This window comes from Crinia signifera, chromosome 1, assembly GCF_055691185.1.
Source record: "Crinia signifera chromosome 1, ASM5569118v1, whole genome shotgun sequence".
NCBI lineage: Eukaryota > Metazoa > Chordata > Amphibia > Anura > Myobatrachidae > Crinia > Crinia signifera.
Window position 1 is genome coordinate 74,087,288 of NC_139217.1, and position 26,048 is coordinate 74,113,335.

General features: G+C 43.9%; 1 protein-coding gene across 5 annotated transcripts in view; it reads left to right on the forward strand.

The window, feature by feature from the left end:
• Positions 1 to 26,048, forward strand: part of LDB2 (LIM domain binding 2) — a 332,563-nt gene that overhangs the window by 275,401 nt on the left and 31,114 nt on the right. For all 5 annotated transcript variants that reach the window (XM_083163430.1, XM_083163592.1, XM_083163509.1 and 2 more), the window contains exons 4-5: positions 14,569 to 14,691; positions 15,765 to 15,848. In XM_083163430.1, the coding sequence (XP_083019556.1) occupies positions 14,569 to 14,691; positions 15,765 to 15,848 (207 nt within the window). The remainder of the gene's footprint in view (positions 1 to 14,568; positions 14,692 to 15,764; positions 15,849 to 26,048) is intronic.

Below are 26,048 nucleotides of genomic sequence, written 5' to 3' on the forward strand. Positions count from 1 at the left end.
TCCACAGCAGGCCACCGGCATCTTCTCCAGGGTCTCCAGCGGTCCCAGGAATGCATTGCGCGAGTGTGCGTGCGCGCCGGTGACGTCACCGGTGCGCGCGCACACCCACGCAATGCATTCCTGGGACCGCTGGAGGCCCTGGAGAAGATGCCGGAGGCCTGCTGTGGACGCCCGGGGACTGCGTGGACACCGAGGGACCACCGGACACCATCGGGGGACAGGAAAGTAAGCCTAAAAAAATATATTCTAGAAACCGAAAAATTCCCCTATCCGGACTGCTCGTGGTCCCGAGCATTTCGGATAGGGGATACTCAACCTGTATTAAATACATTCCTGATATCAGTGGAAAAAGTGTTACAGAAGATAAGGGAAAAGCAAAACTGTTAAATGAGTTCATCAGTATTTACTAAAGGAGAGCAGACTGTGGAACGAACATCTACAACAAATGGGACAAATAAGCCAGATCTCATTATTGATTTCACACCCAAGGAAATAATACTGAAGCTCAGTAAAATCAAAACAAATAAATCACCGGGGCCAGATGGAATTCATCCGAGGGTACTAATGGAACTAAGGGTTGAACTAGCTACCCCCCTACATTATATCTTTAGCAATTCACTATCATCAGGTAAAGTACCAAAAGATTGGAGAGTAGCAGAAGTAGTGCCAATATTCAAAAAAGGAAAAAAGGAGGATCCCGCTAATTACAGACCCGTTAGTTTAACATCAATTGTGGGTAAACCTTTTGAAGGATTTTTAAGGGATAGTATCCAAGAATATTTACACCATCACCATCTTCTCAGTACTAACCAGCATGGGTTCGTGAAAAATTGTTCATGCCAAACTAATCTACTAGGGTTCTAAGAGGAGGTTAGCAAAAACCTTGATCATGGAAATGCTGTAGATGTGATTTTCCTAGATTTTGCTAAGGCCTTTGATACTGTCCCACACAAGAGGTTGATAAATAAAATGGAGGACCTGGGATTGGGTGAAAATATATGCAGATGGGTAGGGAATTGGCTGTGTAATAGAGAACAAAGAGTGGTTGTGAACATTGCCTTATCAGATACAATACCAGTACTAAGTGGAGTGCAGTGGCGTAACTATAGCGGTGGCGGGGGGTGCAGAGAAATTGGGGGCGCCGCCGGGGGGGGCTGCGGGGCTATAGTTACCCGTGGTCTGCGTCTCGCCCGGCTCTCTTTCGGGACTTTCCTGACGTCACGGTCCCGGCCGGCTCCTGCTGCAATGAAAACTGACAATTAGAAAATGGCTGCCCCCATACTGCAGACAGTTTTCTGTCTGCAGTGTGGGGGCAGCCATTTTCTAAGAGTCCGTTTTCATTGTAGCAGCAGGAGCCGGTCGGGACCGTGACGTCAGGAAGGTCCCGACAGAGAGCCGGGCGAGACGCAGACCGCGGGTAAGAAGGGGGGGCAGGTTAGGTGTGGGGGGGGCGCCGAATAAATGTGCGGCGGGGGGGCGCTAAATAGTTAGTTACGCCCCTGGTGGAGTGCCTCAGGGTTTCGGTTTTAGGGCCCATTTTATTTAACATTTTTATTAACGATATTGGGATGGGGTTACTCAGTAATGTATCCATCTTTGTAGACGATACAAAACTAAGCGAAGTTATTAAATCATCAGAAGATGTCACAACGCTTTAAAAGGATCTTGCAAATCTAAAGGAGTGGGCTAAAAAGTGGAAGATGAAGTTCAACGTGGATAAATGTAAGGTTATGCATGCACCTTGGGAGACACAACCTGTGGGGATGCAGTTTAAATCCCAGCGGTCGGGATCCCGGCGTTCAGAATCCCGATGCTGGAATCCTGACCGCCGAAATCCCGACACTTTCTCCCTCTGTGAGTGTCCACGACACCCCTGGAGGGAGAATAAATTAGTGTGCCGAGCGTAGCGAGGCTCCAGGCCCGCTGCGTGCCCGCAAGGGGGGGTGATCCACGTCCCCCCCTTGTCGGGATTTCGGCGGTCGGGATTCCGGCGTCAGGACCCCCGGGATTTCATACTGAATCCAACCAGTGTGCTAGTTATAACCTTAGTGGAGAGGAATTGGGTAATTCAATACTCGAAAAGGATCTAGGAGTCCAAATAGACAGCAAACTGGGGTGTAGTGCCCAATGTAATGTAGCAACAAAAAAGGCCAACAAAATTTTAGTATGAATTAAAAGGGGCATGGAAACTAGGGACTCAAGGCTAATTATGCCACTGTATAAAGCATTGGTAATACCTCACCTCGAGTACGGAGTAAAATTTTGGGCCCCACACTATAAAAAGGCCATCATAGAATTAGAAAAAATCCAATGACGAGCAACAAAGCTTATTAGGGGAATGAAGAATTTAAGCTACGAGGAGAGATTAAGCAAATTGGGACTATTTACATTAGAAAAGAGACGTTTAAGGGGGGACATGCTCAACATGTTCAAATATATCAGGGGCCAATATAAGGTACTGTCAAACACCCTTTTTTCTGCTAGACAGGAATCTAGGACGAAATGGTGGTGTCGGCAGACACAATAAATACATTCAAAATAAGGTTGGATAAACTCTTATTGGTTAAAAACATCCATGTGTACATATAAGAAATATAATCTGTCTTTAAAATATCAGAACACACTATACAGCAATGGATAATCTATTATAACAACCTAGGTTGAACTAGATGGACGCAAGTCTTTTTTCAGCCTTACCTACTATGTAACTATGTAACAGAGCTCCCTACCGATCCCCGCCTCCGGTCCCCGCCACTTGATTCCACCTCTTCGCTCCCCCCCAACCCTGCTCATCTCCCTGAAGTGGAGATGGGCAGGCTTCGTGTCCCCTCGCCGCCCGGGGGCGGCTATAAAGCTGACATCACTTGGCCCCGCCCCTATGCCACAAAACCCTGTGATTTGCGGCCCGCGGAGAGGCGGCAGGAGTTAAATGGTGCATCATTTAAGCCCCGCCCCCTCTCAGCGGACCCACGATTTGTGGTAATTGAACCAGCGGGCATGGGGGGTGCAGGAACTCTGGACCCGATTTTCGTGAGCCTCCCGCCCATTCCGGGAGGGTAAGCAAGCCTGCTCTTAACACTTAAAGGGACAGTAACAAAATTTATTTTATTTGCATTATTTTTATTCTGACATCATTATTATAGGGTGTAAATTCCGCATGGAAATGTTCGTATTTATGTTTTTATTAATCAGTTATTTTTTTAGCATTTATTTTATGTTTAGTCTGTAGCTGCTCAATGTTAAACCTACAGTATGCAGCAAAACTATGTTGTAAAATGCTTCCAGGCTGTTCAGTATTTATGTGATCTAGAAACTAATAAACAATAGCAGGTGTTGTCTTGCTGTTGATGAATCTGCATCCCGTGGGTCATATGCGGACAATCACAGTAGGCCCTTATAATGTAATAACAGGGATGAGAGCACTGCTTTTCAAAGCCTATGGGTCACTTGGGATTCTATAGCTATTTCGAGCTTCAGCAGCTGACCGTCCAGGGAGCACTTTACTTGTACTGCATTGGTTATATTTACCATTCAATAGCTGGAGCACACCTATAATGCAGGTGTGTCACATGGAAGGTCACATACACTACAGGTGCATTCGGAGAAGCCACCACCTGCAACCTGGCGGGTATTATAATTACAGAGTATATCAATCGACAAATAATAATTAAGTTAAATAAATAACAATTAAGTTAAATAATTCAGTAAACCTGTTCAAAATGTTTTAAAACACCGGTTTTCAAACTCGGCCCTCAGGACCCCATACAGTGCATGTTTTTCAGGTCCCATTACAGAATCAAGTAAAAAATATTAGTTCCACCTGTGTATATTTTAAAATGTATCAGTGAGTAATGAGTGCACCTGTGTACCTGCTGGGTGACCTGGAAAATGTGAACTGTGTGGGGTCCTGGGGACCGAGTTTGAGAACCACTGCTTTAAAAATAACAATGAATAAAAGTAAAAAAAATGCTATATAGAAATAAGCCGTTCACACTGTAATCCAATTACCCGAGCTCTTTCCCAGACTTTACCCTGCAGCTGTGATGAAGTGGGGAGGGGGAGTGAGGTGAAGGTGCGCACTGTTGGATCATTTATGAAGTGCAAGGCAAATGGGTATTTGAGCTGCAGTTTTACACTGCTGTGATTTATAAGTGACCCTTTCTGTCTTGCTCCAGGAATTTATGTATGCAACTATATATAGGATTTCCATATATTTCCCCTGCTCCCATTACAGAGAAAGACAATTATTATTGATACAGTAGGTTAGGGTTATGTTAAAAGGAAAGCATTATATAGATAATATCCATACAGCAAAAATATTGCATTAAACATGAAATCTATGTACATTGTTTCGAATTAAGAGACAGACAACAGACTGTGATTACAGGCAATTATTATCGCTCCCTCTGTAGCTGTAATGCCTGGAGTTGTTTGGCATTTATTTATTTTTATTTTCCCTCCTTTCTATCCACCTGCATACCTCCCAACTGTCACGATTTTAGAGGGACAGTCCCGATTTTCGGGTCCTGTCCCGCTGTCCCACCCGCGGCAGGCATTGTCCCGCTGCGGGGGGTGACAGTTGGGAGACCCCCAATCTAGTAGCATGCGCACAGCGTCTATTCTCGTATGAAAATGAGGTCGCGGCTAATTAGCATAAGCCGCGCCCTCATTTGCATACGCCCCGCCCCCTTTTCGGGCACTAGTGTCCCTATTTCCTCCGGCCAGAAGTTGGGAGGTATGCACCTGCCTTTCCCCCCTTTTCTCTCTCACTCGAGTTACATGCTTTGTTCCTCTCACCCCACTTGTCTGTCTCTCTTTCATCATCTCCTCACTCTCTCCTGCGCATCTCTGTCACTGAAGGGAGGGGCCAGAGTTCATTCCAACAGTTCCAACAAATCTATATGTTGCCAACAAATCTATTTTCTTAAATAGCTAATACAACACGGTAATTAAAAATATTCCCAGGAACCAAGTATAAAATAAAATCTACATAAATGGTACCTCCATCAAACCTGCACCATCACTCCACATGCTTCCATACAGTGAATGGCTGTCAGTGATTGGTGGATAGCTCCAGTCACCCACCAATCAGCATGCTGACAGACGTTCACTGTCTGGCTGCCAGCTGGATGGACGCTGCCTCACCACTCGGATTGTGTGACCACCACCTGCACCTGTTTACATATACATTAAGATGGCCCTGGATTGTCTGCCCACAAATAGTTTTCCACTATTGGCCAATGCAGGGTCTGGTATGAAAAGTTGGTATTCAGAATGTTGCCAGTAAGAATGTTAACACAAAAATGATCAACAGTCTAAATAACTAAAAGGACATTAAGTCAACCTGACAAATATTGATGTTCATAAATGTCAGCATGGTTAAAATGTCAACTCGATCATAATATCGGTAATTAAAATGTTGACTCTTAAGTGTTGGCATAAGATGCTGCCGCTTTCTTCTAGCGGGGGTCTGGCAGTCAGATTGGCAACCGCCAGCCACCGGAAGGGGATGCGCGCTCATACCCTTACAACGGAGCTCCCCCCCAGTCCCCACCGCTCGATTCCACCCTCCGGCTCCCCCCCCCCCCTAACTCTGCCCATCTCCCTGAAGCGGAGATGGGCAGGGTTTGCATCCCCCCGCTGCCCAGAAACTGGGACACGCATCCCAGTCAGATGGAGCGCCATCTCGCCAGCAGGGGCATTCTGGCATTTGGGTGGGGGGGGGGGGTGTACTTCAACCTGATATCTATATTGCAGTGTAAAAATAAAGCAGCCAGTATTTACCCTGCACAGAAACAATAAAACACCCTAATCTAACTCTCTCTGCAGATGTTTTATCAGCCCCACCTGCAGTCAGGGGCGGATTGGCCATTATATCTACCGGGAACTTTCCCGGGAGGCCGATGGTAGTGAGGCCGAATTTATAGTTGCAGGCAGCAGGGGCAGCAGAGAGCACAAACATACAGCAGCTGCTCACCTCGGCTCAGGCCGGCTCAGCTGAGCAGTGGGCGTCCGCGGCGTCACTACTGGCAGGCTCAGGATCAGCCCAGTGAAGTCTTTCCCCGTGCTGACTGTCACTGCTTTATAGTGGCCCGGCCCCGCCTCCTCCCGTCTCTGAGAGCCTGGCTCTCTCCAAGCGGCGATACCCTCAGTGTGTCCTCAGTGTGATTGGGCTTAAAGGGCAGTTGCCCAAGGGCCCCACAAGCCTAGGGGGCCAAGCCTTCCATCCCCATCAGCAGCCACAATGCTGAGAGCCGGGCCGACCATTACTTGGGTTACTCGAGCACTTAGAGTGCCATAGTGGGGAGAGCGATGCCGGAATTCAGCTGATAGAGGCAGTGGCACCCGGCAGGCTAGAAAACTGAAGCAGGAAGTGGGATCATGGGAATTGTAGTTTATTTTTGACTGCTTAGACTTTTAGCAGTTAACGCTAAAACTACAAATCCTATGAGGCCATACTTTGCACTAGCAGGAAGTCTCTCTAACCTGTGGAACCGCGCTGGCTTGACTGCAGAGTGCACTTGTGGTAAGGCTGTTCTTTAAGAGGCAGACGGCTCTGCAGTTCTCTCCCTCCCTCCCACATGCCCTGTGTTTACCAAAGCAGCAGAGTTCAGCAGCGTCAGGAAGGACTCCTCCGTGCACATAAGAGTATGTGCTTGCTTTTTCACTGACAGGGTAAAGATCCTCTTTTGTAGCTTGTATATGCATAGTAAACACATTTATTTGGCAGCTTATATTGTCTGTTACCATTTATTTCACATCATGCAAATATATATATATTTTGTGCCCTCCTTCCAAAAAAGTTTTTGGTCCTCTCCCCAATACATTATTATTATTATTTTTTACTTGCTTGCTCATTACCAGAGGGGTTACGTGTTTATTGTCATGGGTTTTGTTCTTGTTGCCAGGGGGTTTGCGGTCATTGCCAGGGGTTACGTGCTGATTGCAAGGGGGTTACATGTTCATTGCCAGGGGTTTATAACTAGTTGCCAGTGGGGTTTCCTGCTTATTTCCACAGGGTTACATACTAGTCACGCAAAGCACGCTAGTACACCTCCGTTTATTGCTGTATGCGCTGCCTTCCCCTGACACACGCTAGTGGTTTAGAAAGACCTTTACCATCTGTCTCCTAGAAGGTGGCATCCATTTTAGGAATGCCATTTTGCAGATTTCTTGCTATCTACATGAAATATGCAGAGGCCTGGGGACCCCCCCCCATTCTATCTGTGTGCAGTGTCTGCGGATCAGGAGTAGGATGTGGCATTTAAGTTAAATTATATTTGGTCACCTGGTCTCACCTCTCACAATGCCGCCACTGAGGGGCCCCATTGCACTGCTTTGCCCGGGGGCCCATAATGTTGTTAAGATGGCCCTGTGTACATCACCGCCATGTTGATGTTGTCAATCAATCAAATAAAAATATAAGAACGTTCAGTCCCGGGTCCGTGCCTGCCGCTGACGCCGCACCCAGTGCTCTGCTACTGTATGTGACTTTGCCTCCTCCCGTCCACTGTTCTCCGGGACTCAGGGCGGGAGGACGCATCTAGTAGCAGGGCACTGGGTGTCAAAGACTAAAAGCGGCCATCCTCTCTCCCATGCTCTACTTCTTTGGGCTCCAGCACTGTCACCTGAGATCAATCTGTGTGGCAGCTGCCCCTACCACTCTCCTCTACGTTGGTCCTTAGACTGTCACTCACAGTCACAAGCTCTGCCCCCAACTTCACTGGGAGCAGCTACTGCTGCATGAAGCCTGGTAAGTTGTTTTATAATGGCTTCATGATGGTTAGCATTGAATAGTGTGTGTGGACTCTATGGGCCTGGGCAGGAACTGATTGGCTGCAAATTCGCACAGTGGCCTATTGTCAATGTAGTGCGCAAGGGTTTGGGCCGCAATGTGCTTGCGCAATCCCTGGCTGCGATCAAGTCCTGAAAAATTTTCTGTTTGCTGGCCATACACACAGTGATTAACAGGAAGTGTATATGTGGGGTGGGAATGACAGTTTCATGGGAGTACACAGAAAAATGATAGGCATGCTGAAAAAAAATGCTTGGAGTGTCAGGGAAAGCTCAGGCGTCCAGGCCTGTCTTCATCGCAGCTGTCGAATAAGTCATGGGCTACGAGGCTGCAATGACTGGTGCCCAGTGTAAAAAATCATTTGATAGATAGCAGCTTCCTATGGGACTTGGACATATTCACTTGGGTTCGAACAGACGTGTAACCATACAGATCCATTTGCAAGGCGATATTTCACTGGAGCGGCCTGAAGGCTAAACTGATCGCTTCAGATTTGATCGCAGTACAAATTTGTTCTCTGTCCCCGTGCTGACTGTCACTGCCAGATATTGGCCCCGCCTCCTCCCGTCTCTGAGAGCCTGGCTCTCTCCATGCGGCGATACCCTCAGTGTGTCTACCCCCCCCCCCCCCCCCGAGGATCCTGTACATCACCACCATGTTGATGTTGTCAATCAATCAAATAAAAATATTTGATTGATTGACATGTTGATATTGTCAATCAATCAAATAAAAATATGTGTGCACTATATAATATATCTGGTAATATTATTCTCTGTACAGCGCGGCGGAATATGTGTGCGGTATATAATAACTGGTAATAATAGTCTCTGTACAGCGCTGTGGAATATGTGTGCGCTATATAATAACTGGTAATATTCTCTGTACAGCGATGCGGAATATGTGTGCGCTATATAATAACTGGTAATAATAGTCTCTGTACAGCGCTGCGGAATATGTGTGCGCTATATAATAACTGGTAATAATAGTCTCTGTACAGTGCTGTGGAATATGTGTGCGCTATATAATAACTGGTAATAATAGTCTCTGTACAGTGCTGTGGAATATGTGTGCGCTATATAATAACTGGTAATAATATTCTCTGTACAGCGCTGTGGAATATGTGTGCGCTATATAATAACTGGTAATAATAATATTCTCTGTACAGAGCTGCGGAATATGTGTGCACTATATAATAACTGGTAATAATATTCTCTGTACAGCGCTGCGGAATATGTGTGCACTATATAATAACACATAGCATGTAGTTTTGTTACAAATTAGGGGGTAAGTTTTAGGGCCTGTTTGTTGTTTCTCTAGTGTGCATGTGTAGATAGTGGTAGTGCACCTTTGAGGGAGGGCTGATGTGTTCATTCCATCCAGACGGTGCTGAGATACCATGACATATCCATCCATGTGAGTGACTAATGTGAGTGACATTTTACAGTGTCACCAACAAACACAAGTTAATATTAATCAATCTGATATTCAGACACTATTGATGCTTTAAGGAAAAAAAGGCAAGGTGTAATGGTGTGTACACACGTTAGATGTGCCTTAAGATCCTATCCACGATCTTATCAGATAGGATCGTGGATAGGATCTTAAGGCACATCCGATTTGCATCCTATCTTGACTATATAGTGCAGATCTGCTATATAGACAAGGCAGCCAAGACTTTCTGGCTTCCGATACATGAACGCGCATCGGGATCGGATCGGGATCGCAAGGGTTAAAACCCTTGCGATCTGCATCCGATGTTGGTCCGATGCCGATCCGATGTTGACTATATCGTCAACATCGGAAAGGAAATTGGACCGTGTGTACACAGTCTAAGACTGCGCTGTACCTGCAGTGTGTTATATATAGGGTTGCTGCAAAATATCCTTAGGTGTACTACAAAAACACCTACACGAGAAATAGGCAGATAGAAGAATTGGATATTGGTGCGCAGACCCTACTGCTTAATAACAAATTAGATCTGACCACTCTTTGGTGAATTCACCAAAGAGTGGTCAGATATAATTTGTTATTAAGCACTATTGATGCTTTAGTATTGCCTTTCAAAGTATAGTGATGTGGTAATCCCGCCTACTGTTATGTTGGCTCCGCCCATTATTGATTTGTTGCCGCCCACATGAGGCCACTTCGAGAAATATTCCAGGGCCACTTTTAGTCCCCAATCCGCCCCTGCCTGCAGTGCACATGGTTTTGTCCATTAGAGAGTGATTGTGCCTTTCCGAGTGAATCAGAATAACCCCCATTGTAGGGTGACTTTCAAGTAACTTGTTCATGAGATTTTTATTTATTTACAACTCACAATACATTTTCTAGTTTTCCATAGTAAAAACCACTGGGGCCTGATTTTAGTTTGGAGAAGTGGCCTTCACTTTATTAAATCCAGCTTTGGAGAAAGGGGTTGCCAGGCTGTGGTTTTCTGTCATGCAAACAGTTCGTTGCAAGAAATATATGTTTATTCTCCAAACTTTTTTTTCTATTGTGGTGCGCATCATAGGATAAAGTACGGTGAAGATATTTTCTTATGTGTATTTATGACAGTACTGCACAAAATTGTGCTCACTCACAGGCTATAGATGTGGTTTATTTTATGCAGGTACAATATGGAAATGTATTGCTTCTTTGTACAAAAGCCTGTGGTGGATCTTGCTTGATCTTGAATCCTTTCCTTAAAATATCTACTTGCCTAAATGCTCCCAGTAATTGGCGGCTCTATAGGTGAGGCTGAGCCACACCAACTGCCACCCCAACCGCTGCCACTGATCCCAGTCTGCGACTCACTGGAAGTAGGCGTGGCTCTTCTATTTAAATTTTAGACTGTGCTTCAGCCCCACCTCTACAGGCCGCCACTGCTCCTGGTACATGTCACCAAAGAGTCTGGATTTCCAAATGGGAAAAGTGGCCCAGTCAGTAAACCAGGGTACATCCAAATAGGATGAGGCTGCTGTAGATGAGAGGAATTGGCATATTACAGTACTGTATGTCCATTTATTTTATTTTGTAATGACTTGAGCGAGGGCTGCATTAAGGGACTTAGGGGCCTATGGCTGAACATGTTCAAAGGAATATACCAGAATTTCACGTCATTGTAGCCGCCAGTGCAGGGCCATAACTGGGGGGGGGGGGGGGGTTAGCTAGAGGGTCAGACAACCTGGGCGGGTGGAGCTCAGACTTTATAAAGATTCCATTGGGCAGGTCAATCCCTGCTGGATAAGATAGTTGACCTAATATTATTAATATTAAATATAGGGATTGTCAAAGAGAGTTTTTTTATCTCTTCCAGTTGTCTGACACAATTACAAATAATGCAGACTGTTATTGTGTTTTATCAAAATGCTACTTTGGATAAGAACAAGTATAATGAAGGTCACATAACTATATAGAATGGGCATTATTTGAGCTCAATATAGCTGCTGGGAGTAATTTTATTTCAAAAGGGGGTCTGCGTCCACCTACATGAGGTTTGTTATGGACACATTTATTCTGCTACAGTAACGGTGAGCACAGATTCAATTGTGTCAGTAAATCACTGTTTTCACAGCTAGATTCTCCTGTACTGTATGTGTGCAGAATAATTTATCAACTTGTGATTCAGTTATGATTACCTTGTCATACTATGTGAATGTATTAATGAATGTACTAAATTTGCATTTACAGAGTATTTGACATACAGGGCTGACAATTCACAGCAGCAGTGCATTCAAAGTAATGCTTAAATGCCAGAGGCATAATATTTAATCAGGCCCTTTAGCAACATTTTGAAGACAATACATGTTTGCCCTTCCAAGAATGCATGGCTACTATTATTGTTCTTCTTCAATAAGACAAGTACGAATGTAAAAATACATTTAGTAAATATGTTTACATATTCTGTATTTTATTTTATGCATTTGTATTACTTATAAAAAAAAATTTATTAATACCACTTTCACACTGCCTAAACTTAAAAAAAAACAGTATTTTAAAACGGTATTTAAAATGGGTCTGAGCCTTGATATTGCAGTAGATTACCGTTTTAAATACCGTTTAAGTACCATTCACATCAGTCAACCCGTTTCATCCCCTGAACACGTTTCAAGACAGAACGCAGGGGACAGCCTATCACAGGTCTGTAATCTGTTGTTTTTTGCTAAATACCGTTTTATAGCCATTCTCACTGCATTTGGCTCTGAAACGTGTAGGACTCTGCTTTTTAAACGTTTTGAAATACCGGTTATCTTTAACCAGTAAATCAACTCTGGCGCTTTCCCACTGCAGCATTAAACGTGTTGAAATGTGGAAAAAACGGCAATATACTGTTTTACAAGTGCGGTGTGAAAGAGGTATTACTGTTGCGTAATGTTGTGTATAGGCCAGTAGAGAAACCCATCTGTATGCAGACCATTTATTTGTAATGAATGTGTTGCATTAACTATTTAATAATATTAACTGCTGATAAAAATGATGTCATCACTTTGGAATGTAATGACAGTTGGTATTACCTTTGACTCCTTCCACTAGAGTGTGTGTGTGTGTGTGTGTGTGTGTGTGTGTGTGAGAGAGAGAGAGAGATTTGAGGGTCATATACACGTTGCCATAGGTCACAGAAAGAATTGTTATATTATGCCCTTTAATTTGTTATGTTGCTGCATATTCCATAAAACCAATCAATGTAGCATATGTAACCTGGAATAATGCAGATTGTTGATTGTTCAGAGGTGTGATTGTCTAAGTTTGATTACCTGTTAGATGAAAACTATGGATGCCTGGTGACACTGTCTGTGAGAAGATGGATTAAGTGTAATTAAGCAATTTATTTGTTGAGAATGCTCAAAATCTCAAGTATTTATCCAAATTATTTCAATCATTTTATTGAAGCATAAAAGGGCAGTTGATGGACTTTACCTGATGTGAAATTCTAGGTTTTTATATATCAATAAGATTATCTGTAATTATTGTTTTAAAAAAAAATTACATTTTCCCTAATTTAAGCACCACACTTTGGGCATTACTCTGGTGCATTCGCTCCTCCATGCATACGCATGGGGAGCAAGGTTTTTCTTCTGCGCCTACGTATTCCTGCACATGTGCATACGCTGGGTGTGAGCGGGCACAGCAAACTGCTAGTTCGCCATCCCTTTCGCACCCAGCAGGGCATGCATGGGCAGCAGCGCCCATGGGAACGCCCATGCATTTCGTGGGTGTTCCCATGAAAACATTGGGCGTTCCCATGGAAATTAGGCAGTGACGCGGGTGCCAGGGCTGGGCAGCTGACATCACCGGATGTCAGCTCCCCGCCCCCTTCCCGTACAGGGAGTATGCAAAACTAAGACACCAGAGAGTGTCTTAGTTTTGCATGCTCCTTGAAATCAGCGACCATTGAATGATTTAGCCCCCGCACCCAAGGCTGTGATTGGATGTTTATGCAAAACATCCATTCACAGCCGTGCGGGGGAACTCGGCAAGTGCGGGGGCGGGCAGCTTTGTGAGCGGCGGGCGGCGTTTTATCCACACACAACGCAGCAAATTTCGCAGAGCTGCATGTGGCCAGAATAAGGTCCTTCATTTCAACATGCAGATTAACGACAGGCTCTCTTTAGTATTTTGCTTGTTGATTTGTTATTATATGCATAGATTTATATTGTAGGTAGCAAAAAATGTATATATAACTTATTCCTACAGAAAGTACTTTCTTTGTATAAAATGACTTCACCTGATCTCATACCTTCTAGTCTTCTAATTGTATTGAGTTACTACTGGCAAACATATTCTTTTTGTTTGCGAACTGCACTAACCCGCATAGCAAAACAAAGAGAAACAATTTGGAACTGACTATGGCTGGGTGAAAGCTTCTGTCATTTCACTAAACCTTCAATACTTCTCCTTCAATAATTCAATTCCCTGTGCCTGAATTTAGGAAAAAATACAAATAAAAGTGTATTATTTTCTATATATTATTATTTTGTTTATTTTAGCAATGGTCTGCATGATATATGTATATGATCGCTTGGCTCTTGGTTTTCTGAAATGATGCATTTAGAAATAGAAAAACTGGGGGTGATTCAGACAGCTCATATCGGGCCAAATTCGTTCCCCAGGGTGATGGTGGGGTCTGCGCATGTGCGAATATGCGCATGTGTAAACCCCCTGTGCGAACACCTTCGGCGAGTTTCACACTCATAGAGGTGTTGGTTTAGTGAGGGGAGGGAAGGGGGCGGGTGGAGGGCTGGAGCAGGGGAACGCCACTTATAATTTCCTGCTGTGTGTTAGCCAGGGTTGCCTACCCTCCAGGAATGGCTGGGAGGGTCCCAGAAATCGGTCCCCCTCCCAGCTCCCGTGACCCACCCCCTTGGCAGGAGGGGTCTGCGGGTCAAATTATGTCAAATAATCGCAATGTTTTAGCCCCGCCCACCACAGTGCCATGCCTTAATGACGACATTGCATGTTGGGGGCATGGCTAAAATAGCACGATTGCTCTGGCCACACCCCCAAACAATTAGCCACTCATGTGGCTCCTCCCCCGTCCCCCCCCTTTCCACTCCCGATGGCCCTGCCCCCCCCTGAGTTGGCTGCCCTCTCCGGGAAAGGTCAGCCAGAAAGTAGGTAAATATGGTGTTAGCAAAACCACTGTGACCCAAGGAAATGTCTATATGCAAAAAACAAAACACAAAAACATTATTATCTTATCTATTTTCCAACACAAACCATATACAAAGAAACAACTACAGTATGAAGTAAATGTCGCGTTAATTAATTATGAATTTATGTTTGCAACGCAGGTATGCACTGAAGGGCGTCTCATCCTGGAGTTTACATTTGATGATCTCATGAGAATCAAGACATGGCACTTTACCATTAGACAATACAGAGAATTAGTACCTCGCAGCATACTAGCCATGCATGTAAGTATCTACATTCACCTGGGGAGGAGGATGTTCCAGTTCTGTCTACTGTCTAATTCTAAGCACCTGTCACAGGATTTAAAGAGTTGGGTCAATCCTATTAGCGCCGAAGAGTGGGAGTTGCTGTTTTGGTGCCGTTTAAACACTGAAAACGGCACCTGATCTTGCACCCTTTGCTAGGTCGAATTCGCTTAAAATTGCTTGCACCCCTATGGAGGTGCGAGCACTTTTAAACGAATTCAGTCTGCCGTAAAGTGCGCCCGGTGCCGTGATGATTTGCGAGTGTGAATCATCTGCACCTAATAGGATCGACCCCTTGTACTTGTCAATATCTCTGCGATTCAATATTGACCAGCTCGCACAGTACAACTTCTGCTGGTTTGTATAGTGGATACAATCCTCACTAGCTTTTCTTTTTTCTCTGGCATGTAATTCATAATTGTTATTGAACAGTGCATATAGATAGGCAAATAATATACTGGGTAAGTAAAAAATACATTGTTTCCCTCAGCTCACTGAATGGTATTAGTAACCAGTCTAGAACACTACATAATAGTAGAATTCAGAGATATTGGTTACATATATTTGTGCAGATTTATGTGGAAGCCCCCAAGCCATAGTCAAGGCTTCTCTGTATATTGGGTGTCCCTAGTGCTATATCTAGGTGCAGAGTGCGGCACTCCAAAAAAAAACCAGTATAAGCCAGAAAGCCCAGTGCGGCACACCAGTGAAAATACTATAGTGTTAATAAATATTAGTGATAGGATGCCGAAGCTATCTAGTAACACTTAGCACTTACTAAATTTATTTTTCACTAACACTGTTTCTTTAATATTTTAATTACATTTCATTATATTTTTCACTTTCTATATATATATAGCTTCAGCTTCCTCCCGCTTTCAACATTTTATCCAATGATGAGTTGGTTACATGCCGTCACATAACAACCATTTGATGGAATAACCATTGATGGTTTTGCAGTGAGCAATCCCCCCCCCCCCCCCCCCCCCCGTTCATATTGCGTTGATCAGAATGTACCTAACAACATGTTATTGTATTTCCTGTGTATATAGGCACCGGACCCACAGGTGCTAGAGCAACTTTCCAAAAACATCACTAGGATGGGTCTAACCAACTTCACCCTCAACTACCTCAGGGTAAGTGATATACTGTATATCAAATACAGGGCAATGATCACTGAAATACTGAAAGTAACAAAAGTATGGTGAATATTATGGAACCTGTAACATGAATCATGAATACTGATAATGATAACAAAATGTTCAATAAATAAAGACCTTTATGGTACCTTTAAATAATAAAAATAAAATTCTTTGCGGAATTTGATATGACGTTTTTTGACTATTTAAATTTTGAATAAGAACAAGTATAATGAAGGGCACAGAACTCTAGAAGGTGCATTATTTGGCTTAATATAGCTGCTGGGAGTAATTTTATTGCCGTGGTGGGTTTACGTCCACCTACATGAGGTTTGTTATGGACACAATTATTCTTCTACAGTAGCTGTGAGCACAGATTCAATTGTTGTGTCAGTAATTCGCTGCTTTCACAGCTAGATCCCTCTGTGCGTCTGCAGAATGATTTGTTAATTCATGTCTCAGTAATGATTACCTTGTCATACCAGGTGCATGTATTAATGAATGTGCTAAATTTACATTTACATGGTATTTGACATACAGGAGCGAAAATTCACACAATAGTAGTCCATTAAAAAAATACCAAAATGCCAGAGGCATAATATTCAATCATCAGGACCTGTAGTAAAATTTTGAGGGCAATACATTTTTGCACTTCCGAGCGTGCATTTTATTTCTTTGAGAAAGAAAACAGTATTCTTACTTATTATTGCATAATGCTGTGTATATGTCAGGGGCATTTTAAGATAGGAGGAGGCAGTGGCGGGAGCCCCGGAGCAGTAGGGTCTGAGCACTAGAGGGCTCAGAACTTTCTAAGCATGCGTGAATCTCCGGAAAAATGGCACTATGGCCATTTTTCCAGTGATTTTCGGATCAATGCTGCTGCACAGCATTGTGAAATCTGAGTACTAGAGCAAGTGCACATTGCCCCCCCAAAATGGCTACCGCACCCTTTTCGCAGTAATTTTCAGCGTGGTCCTGCCCCCGCAGCTGGACTCTGGAGAGTAAGTATTTTAAAAATGGGTGCAGCATGCATGGTGTGGGCCCTGCTGGGACTAAAGGGGCCCGTGTGCACCGCGCACACTTGACCCATTATACAGTGCATCAAGAAAGTATTCACAGCATTTCACTTTTTCCACATTATGTTGTGTTACAGCCTTATTCCAAAATGGAACAACTTCATTTGTCCCTCAGAATTTTACAAACAATGGGGCAGATGTATTAAGCCTTAACAAGAGATAAATGCAAGGATTATAAAGAGAGGTAAACGTTCAGCCAATCAGCTCCTTACTGACTTTTTTCAAACACAGCCTGTAACATGGCAGTTAGGAGGTGATTGGCTGGACGTTTATCTCTCCTTATCACCCTTGCATTTGTCTCTTTTTAAGGATTAATACATCTGCCCAATACTCCATAATAACAATGTCGCCATACACCTCCTATAATACTGCACCTCCCAACTGCCCCATCTTCAGTGCGACAGTCTCACTTTTTAGAGACTATCCAGCCACCTTAACCACAGGCCACAGTGTTCCATAGGGTTAGAATGTTTGGGAGGAAAGGGATACGGGTAATTCCACTATGGAAATTTGTGTGGATTATTTCTTTTCACAGCAAACTTTTATTTTTGAAAATTATTATAGTAAAACAATGTGAGTTATCCCGCCAAAAGTTTATTTTTAGCTAGTAGCGTCATTGTTGTTATGGCAACCATCTTGCTTTAGGCTTGTTTCAGATGGAGAAAGAGACTTTGAAAACACCAGAATTCAAAGTAAATTTTAGGTACTTATATGTTAGTTGGGCGCCCACTAAGCTATTTGCTTAGTTTTACGCATCCCCTCACGGGGCGCGCCACGCTTCGGGCTCGGTGGCTCGCTACGCTTGCCACACTATATAGAATCAACTCCATGCTGATAAGGATAGTGGGGGTATGAGCGTAGTAACTATAGTGGGTGCCCAACTAACATATAAGTACCAAATTTTCTAAAGTTAATAATACTAAAAAAAACATACAGGTCTCTTCCTTTGTAGATCATAATCTGGAAATCATTCTTAGTGAACAATACTATCCATATTCAAAATACTTTAAGAGTTCTGGCATTCCTAATGAGTACAACCTCAACTGTGTAACGTGAGTTACCTAAAAGTTTATCTTTTCGTTTCATCTTGCCAGACTGTTGGAAAAAATATTATGATTTCATATTTTCCTAACATTAGACCATACTTAGTTCAAAGCCACTAAACATTTATTCAATGCGGTAGCATTACCAAATAAATGAATAAAACATATGTGTAACGTGAGTTACCATTATGGTAACTCACGTTACAGTGTGTTGATGCCAATAGATTTAATGGTATATGTTTTACAGTATAGTCTCTGGACTCTGTAATTGATCTTAATGTTGTAATGTGGGCTTCCATCTGTCTATCTTTGTTTTGTAGCATCTTAACTTCCAAATTACAATATCAAGTGAGCCTTTTCACAGTAGTAGCTTGGCATTCTGGAGAATTCATCTGTAATAGTATGAGATTACCAAGAAACTGTAGTTACAAATGTAAATATCTGGTAGGACGGTCTAAGCTCTCAGTTTAAAAACAGATATATAGCTAAAGCTATGAAACATTTAGAAAAATTGTGGGAAAATGTGAAAAATGGGAAGTACAATGTGCCTCAGACTTTGTTAAAGTTGTCGTTGGACCCTCAAATGTCAAAGTTAATGAACCAAGATGAGATAGCTGACATCAACAACCAACTTGATTTTGAATCCATTACTACAAATGCCAAACTAGTGTTCACTCTAGCACTCTGCTCCTTGTAAAATCCTCGCAGTTCCTCCTTCCTGCCTGGGGTGTCGCTGTCTGCTGTGGTTCTTCAAGAACAGTCTGGTTTGTATCTCAACTGAGATACAAACCAGACTGTTGTAGAAACACCACAGCAGGAAGTGACACCCCAGGCAGGAAGGAGGAACTGCAATCACTTTACAAGGAGCAGGGTACTAGAATGAACACTACCAAACCATTAGAGGGAATAAAGCAACTACACTATCTAAAAGTGGAAGACAATGAAATGACTGGCTTTCTAACAACTGGAAAAGCTGAAAGTTCCCTTCAGTTCCTATGCCCCTGCCTTCATAGAAACTGATGAATTTGCACCAAGGACCTTATTCAGGTCCATTCGTACAGACCCCTTTGTTCACAAGGGGTCCAATTTTTTTTTGCATCTGCACATCCCCACAGCGAACAAACTGTTCTCTAGATGCATGCACCCATCCTTGAGAGCGGGGGTGGGGCGTCGGTGCTTCCAATTAGCATATGGGAAGGCCCAGTGTTTCATGGGCATGAGAATGCTGGGCGTTCTCTTGCTAATGGGCCTATGGTGCCGGGGGCAGGAAGCTGACATCAACGGATGTCAGCGGCCCTCCCACTTCCCTCAAAGTGCACACGCACATCTAAGGTTGCTCCGAGGAACCTTAAATGTGCGCGTGCCTTCCACATCAATGACCCATACAAGGTATCTGTCCACAGTGTGGGGAGTGCTTTCAGGCGGAGATATTCCATGAGGTCATAGCCGCAGACCTGCTCTGAAGACCGCCGTGCAGCCCACCGCTCTCTGCCCCCACACTATGGAGCATATGCATCAACACATGGGGGTAAAGTTACTAAGATGGGAGTACTATTGAAGATGGGATGTTTCCCATATCATCCAATAAGATTCTACTTCTTTCCCCCTCACACTCTAGAAGATTATTGATAGAATCTGATTGGTTGCCAAGGGCAACACCCCATCTTCAATAGAACTCCCATCTTAGTAAATTTACCCCATGAAGAGAGATAAAGTGGAAGCCAATTAGCTTCTAACGACCATGTTACAGGCTGCGTTTAAAAAAATGACAGGATCTGATTGATTGGTACTTTATTTTCTCCTCAGCTTAGTAATATAAAACATACTGTACTACCAATCATTTGTCTCCCAACTGTCATTTTTCCAAACCAAGCTGTAAAGTGACTGTTAGGAGCCGGTTGGTTAGTGCTTTTTCTCTCTCCACTTTATCACTTTCCCAGGTTTGCTGCATATGCCCCCTTGCCTTGTCTGTGGGTGATGAGAAATAATTATCTTCTATAAGCCCAAACTCCCTCCTGTAATGTATTTCATTAAAGATATTTTAGAGGTGAATTCTTATTTCAGCAAAACTGGGAAACAGTTGAAGAGGAAAATCCGACTGTATAGCAGCAAATAGTTTTTACTCCCCAGTGTTATATTTTCTGCCACTGTGAATGACCCAGGAACATACTGATACCTGTGTGGTTTCTAGTCTGAACATTTTATACCTGCAACTCGTACTGTTATATTGTACAAATTAAATGTGTTACCTAGCAAGCCATATACGTTTCACAAGAGGTCTTCTTCATGTGTCCCTGCATTACCATTTTCCCAGAGGAAACAATTGGGGTAATTCAGACCTGTTTGCACGGCCCCACACCACTCGAATTCCCCCAGCTAGAATGCGAGCAGACATTATGCTAACACTTCCACTCACGAATTAAAGTCGGGCTTTGACGTCATGTGACGCCCACCTCCGAGCAGGCATGGGCGAACCGGTTTGATACAGCCGCCAATATACTGCTTCCATTAGGCTCCTCATTTTCCAATAGAATTCTTACATTAATGAGAAAATATATAAAAAAAACACATTTAATAAGAATTATTTTTCTGCCCATGTTATAGCCATTGGAAATTGCGGCCAGAATATTGTTTTGGGTGAAGTACATTACAACTATGTCAGTTTGGTATAGTTATGTTTGTATTGTATGAAGGGTGTCTACTTTTAAGCTCCAGTTTTGTAAAGAAGGAATGGGATTGCCCATAATACAGTATAGTGTTGCTCAAATTATTATTATTATTATTATTATTATTATTATTATTATTATATATAAATAAAAATTCTTTCAGTGCCTCATTTACAGCTGGACGCAACAACAGTTGCTCAACATAAAACTGAACTGAAATGTGATCCATATTTAGGGTCTGATTTAACAATGAGTGATATTCTTGTTATCACTCATAACATATATCAAACTAGTAAGCCCGCTCGAAGCAAATGCTTTGAAAGCTAGTCTGCTACCTTGTGATTGCCTCTGTTTGTGCATGTGTGAGAGAGAAAGATATGTAGATTCACTCCCTGCCAACAGATGGCAGTGTTTCGGAGACACACAAACGGACACTAGACATATATTTATAGATGATGGTGCTCCAGCCAATCAGCTCCTAAATCTTTTTCAAACACGACAGAAGCTGATTGGCTTAAGCACCATTATTATATGCAACTAGTTTTAAATATCTCCTCCCTCCCATACATAACTTGCATCTGAGGTGATCGTTGGTGAAGGATGTAGTCAAAATTTAGACAATCAAAAACAAAGACAACCAACCAGACAACCAATCAGGAAGAGGTTAATGCGGGTATTACTCATGTTTGTGTACATTGAAGCATTTACATGAAGGACAGCTTCCCACTGGCAGGTAAATGGCTGAGGGTCACAGATAGTCTCTCTTCTTGCAATGTTATGACATTTCAGATGATTCTCTTGAAAAGGTCTCATCTACAGAACACATTTATTTCCATTCTTCAGACCTCCTAAGAACTGTTTAATCAGCGCAGGTACAGTAAGTGGCGACCCGTTGTTTCTGCTATTTATTAATAGCTCCAGTTCAAATGAGCAAAACTACGTGCTTATGTCAGTTCAATTCATACTTACTTTAGACGATTAGATTTCTGTAGGGACATCAAACAAATACTAGACATATTCTAGGTGCATATATCCTCTGCATAATAGTATCGCAAGAAATATGAATGGACCTTATAACTTATTGTTTTATAACATAAAATAATATAATATAAAGAATAATAATTTTGGTGAGTTAAAAACAATAAATAAATGACAAATGTAAAAGTAATGGAAATGAAAAGGACTCAAATACAGGGGCCCCAGACTGTGTGTACAGCCCCGTCCAAAGCCAGCCAATAGGGAACAAAAGGTCATCGCCTTCTCCTAAGATGCCTACTTAAAGTTTCCCTGATTGCTGCCTCGTCCAAAAACAGCCAATAGGAAGATAAAGGTAATCGCCTCCTCCTAACATACCTACTTATAGTTCCTCCAATTGCTGCCTTGTCTAAAAACAGCCATAAGGAAGTAAAAGGTTGTTACCATCTCCTAAAATGCATACTTGTAGTTTCTTCCATTGCTTCCTCATCTAAAGCCAACCAATAGGAAAATTAAGTGGATGCCTTCTACTAAGACACCTACTTGTAGTTCCTCCCATTGCTGCCTCATCTAAAGCCAGCCAATAGGAATCTACATGTCATCACCTTCTCCTAAGATGCCAACTTGTAGTTCCTTGCAATGCTGCCCCATCTAAAGCCAACCAATAGGAAGCTAAGAGAAGTCACCTTCTCCTAAAATGCCTACTTGTAGTTCTACGCATTGCTGCCTCGTCCAAATCCAGCCAATAGGAAGTTAAATGTTGTTGCCTTCTCCTGAGACACCTACTTGTTTTTCCCCCAAATGCTGCCTCGTCTAATAAAACCAATAGGAAGTTAAAGGTTGTCGCCTTCTCCTAAGACGCCTACTTATAGTTCCTCCGATTGTCTGCCTCGTCCAAAAACAGCCAAAGGAAGTTAAAAGTTGTTACCTTCTCCTAAAATGCCTACTTGTAGTTCCTCCCATTGCTGCCTTGTCTAAAGCCAACCAGTAGGAAGCTAAGAGTCGTCACCGTTCCTAAGACACCTACTTGTCGTTCCTCCAATTGCTAGTGCACATGGAGCAGTACGGTTTCACATCTGACCCAAAATAATATCTCTTCAGTCAACCTAACGCATGAATTATGCATTGTGACAGAATTGTATTTTATTGAATAGTGTTTATTGATTAAAAAATACAATTTCAAAATGCAATATGATCAGTGCAGACCGGAACATTAATACAAAGCTAGTAAGGCTGAATGGATGCATTAAGTTTACTCGTTCATAAATTCTATTCATAATGACCCCCAAAAACCTTAATGTAACAGCTGCCAGTTCAGTTGAAAAAAGCTTCCTTCCATACCCCAAAATCAACTATAAGGTAAAGTCCCAAGGTCAGTCAACCCCAGAGCATCCTCCAATAATTATACTGTATCTATATATTACATTTCGGTACTCTTTACCTAGAACGGCGCCCACGATTGAAATCGCGGGCATCGCGGGTAAAATCGCGGGCATCGCGGGTAAATCGCGGGTAAATCGCGGGTACATCAAAATCGGGTACCCGCGATTACCGCGATTTTCCCATAGAGAACAATGTTAAAAAGCCTGATTGACCGCGATTTTAGCGTTAAATGCCTCAATGCCCGCGATTTTCCCATAGGAATCAATGTTAAATGGGCTACAGAGCCCAAATAGCCCCAATTAACCCTTAAATGTCCCCCCAATTTTTGTACGCCACCCCACGATCCACGCCAACCCGAAGCGTGGCGAGCGCAGCGAGCCCGCGAGGGGCGGCGGTACGCGTCCTACGACCTTTTCATGCCCTACTATCCACGTCGGCGTGGAGTTGAGAATAGAATAGTGTGGCGAGCGCAGCGAGCCACCGAGCCCGAAGCGTAGCGAGCCCCGCGAGGGGACGCGGATACCTTCACAGTTATACGCGTCCCCTCGCGGGCTTCACAGGTGTCCGCGTGGCCACGGACACCTGTGAAGCCCGCGAGGGGACGCGCTTACCTGTGAAGGTATCCGCGTCCCCTCGCGGGGCTCGCTGCGCTCGCCACACTTCGGGCTCGGTGGCTCGCTGCGCTCGCCACACTATTCTATTCTCAACTCCACGCCGACGTGGATAGTAGGGCATGAAAAGGTCGTAGGACGCGTACCGCCGCCCCTCGCGGGCTCGCTGCGCTCGCCACGCTTCGGGTTGGCGTGGATCGTGGGGTGGCGTACAAAAATTGGGGGGACATTTAAGGGTTAATGGGCTCTGTGGCCCATTTAACATTGATTTCTATGGCCAAATCGGGTGGATTGAGGCATTTAACACTAAAATCGGGTCCATCGCGGCTTTTAACATTGCTTCCTATGGGAAATCGGGAGCATCGCGTCGCGGGCATCGCGGGTACATTTATGGCCGGCCGCGACGCGACCGACGCGATTTTTCAGGTTTAACATGGTTTTCAATGGAAAAATCGCGGGCATCGCGTCGGTCGCGTCGCGGGCAGGCATAAATGTACCCGCGATGCCCGCGACGGGCGCCGTTCTAGGTAAAGAGTACCTACATTTCTAAGAAAGGCATTGTTATGTATAACACCATTTATTTTAATCATAATGAATCTTTTAAATCAGGACACAGATATTCACCTATAGAAACCGGTTTGCCCTAACGCTGTTTCTACCTCAAATAATTAAAGCCTACTGCAGTGGTTCCCAAACTGTGCGCCTAGGCTCCCCCGGTGGTGCCTTGGAGCACTTGCAGGGGAGCGTGAGGTTGTTGGTCCAGAACCAATTCAAGTTATTTATGGCCAATGAAATGGGCAAAATCAGTTCTTAGGGCTTCCAATTAAGAATATGTGGGTAAACAGAAGAGAATCCTGTTTCTCACCACATAAGTGGACCTAAGGAAAACATTTAAATCACAACTAATTTAATATTTTCCCTGAAATTAGTGACCAACTTTTGGCCTAGGGGTGCGGTGACAAATATTCTGATACTTTAGGGTGCCATGATTCAAAAAGTTTGGGAACCACTGCCCTACTGTATTCTGGTACAGGGTAAATGATATAGAAATAAAGTTATACATAGAATCATTGTTATAGATGAATTGACCAATACAAATAATGTTAACCACGGATCTTAGAGTAATTGAATATAAGGCAGAAAGACAATTAGAGTAATCCAATAACAATTCCAGAGATTGGGGCAGGCAGTATACAAACGTAGCTAGTAATCAAAGACAAGGTCAAAGTACTGTAATAAACAGCATACCAAGCCAAATTCAGGAAGTCTAGGAAAAGGGGTGCCGGACGGGGTCCCGACAGTCGGGATCCCGACAGTCATTAACCCGACATCGGGATTCCGACTGTTAAAACACCGACGACCGGGTTCCCGACGGCCGTCGGTTATTTTCCCTCGTGGGGGTCCACGACTCCCATAGAGGGAGAATAGAATACGAGCCACCGTGCCCGCAGCATGGCGAGCGCAGCAAGCCCTCAAGGGGCTTTGTTGCGCTCGCCACGCTGTCTGAGTCCGGGCAGTCGGGATCCTGACGTCGGGATAATGACTGTCGGAGAAACATACCACACCCTAGGAAAAGACCACAGTTGGAGAAACTGTCGTCAGCAAGGAAACTAATCCCTCTTTTCTTTTTAAACTTCCAGGACCCAATGAGGACATTGAATCTTATGAGGCACATCAGTATACAGCTAAGCGATCAGTTATATGCTGCAGTGTGCATACCAGTGTCCCGCTGTCAGGGCCGCCACTAGTAACCTTCAGTCCGGGACACCCCCCCCCCGAAAATGACCTTCACTCCGGGCACCCACTGCACCCCCGCACCATTACTTACCTAGGTGCGGCATCCCACGTCTCCTCAGGAGCACACACTGCAGTGCACAGTGCAGCCTGCAGAGCGCCAAACTCCTCTGTGTCCTAGGCTCAGCGCTCTGCAGGCTGCACTGTGTATCGTGCGTGCCTGGGGGGTCTGGCGGTGTGCGGCCGCGGGGGTGGGGGGTGTCATTGTGGGCAGCTGCCCGGACCCATCCAGAGGCCGGGGCCCGGAACAGCTGTACCCACAGCACCCCTCTGTTGGTGGCCCTGCCCGCTGTTAAAATGACGGACAGCCAAGATGCGGAAGCAGCTTTCTAACAAGCATTCTGGAAACTAATTTTGTTTGGAATATTTGTAATCCCTGCATGCAGTAAGGAATTTTACTTATCAATGATCCTTACAATACAGAACATTTTAAATTTTTCCACAGAAAAACAGTATAGTGCCAGTCACCACTCCTAACTTTAGCAGGAGCCATCACAATTTGCACACCTTGCATAAACCCAGCAGAAAGTGGCCATGGTTGATCGGAAGACAAAGTTAATCTGGTCCTGATTGCAATATAGCACTCAAGTAGCTACAGATGGAGCCGTTTGCCGAGAATGGGACGCACATGCGTGTGAGATGCTCGCGT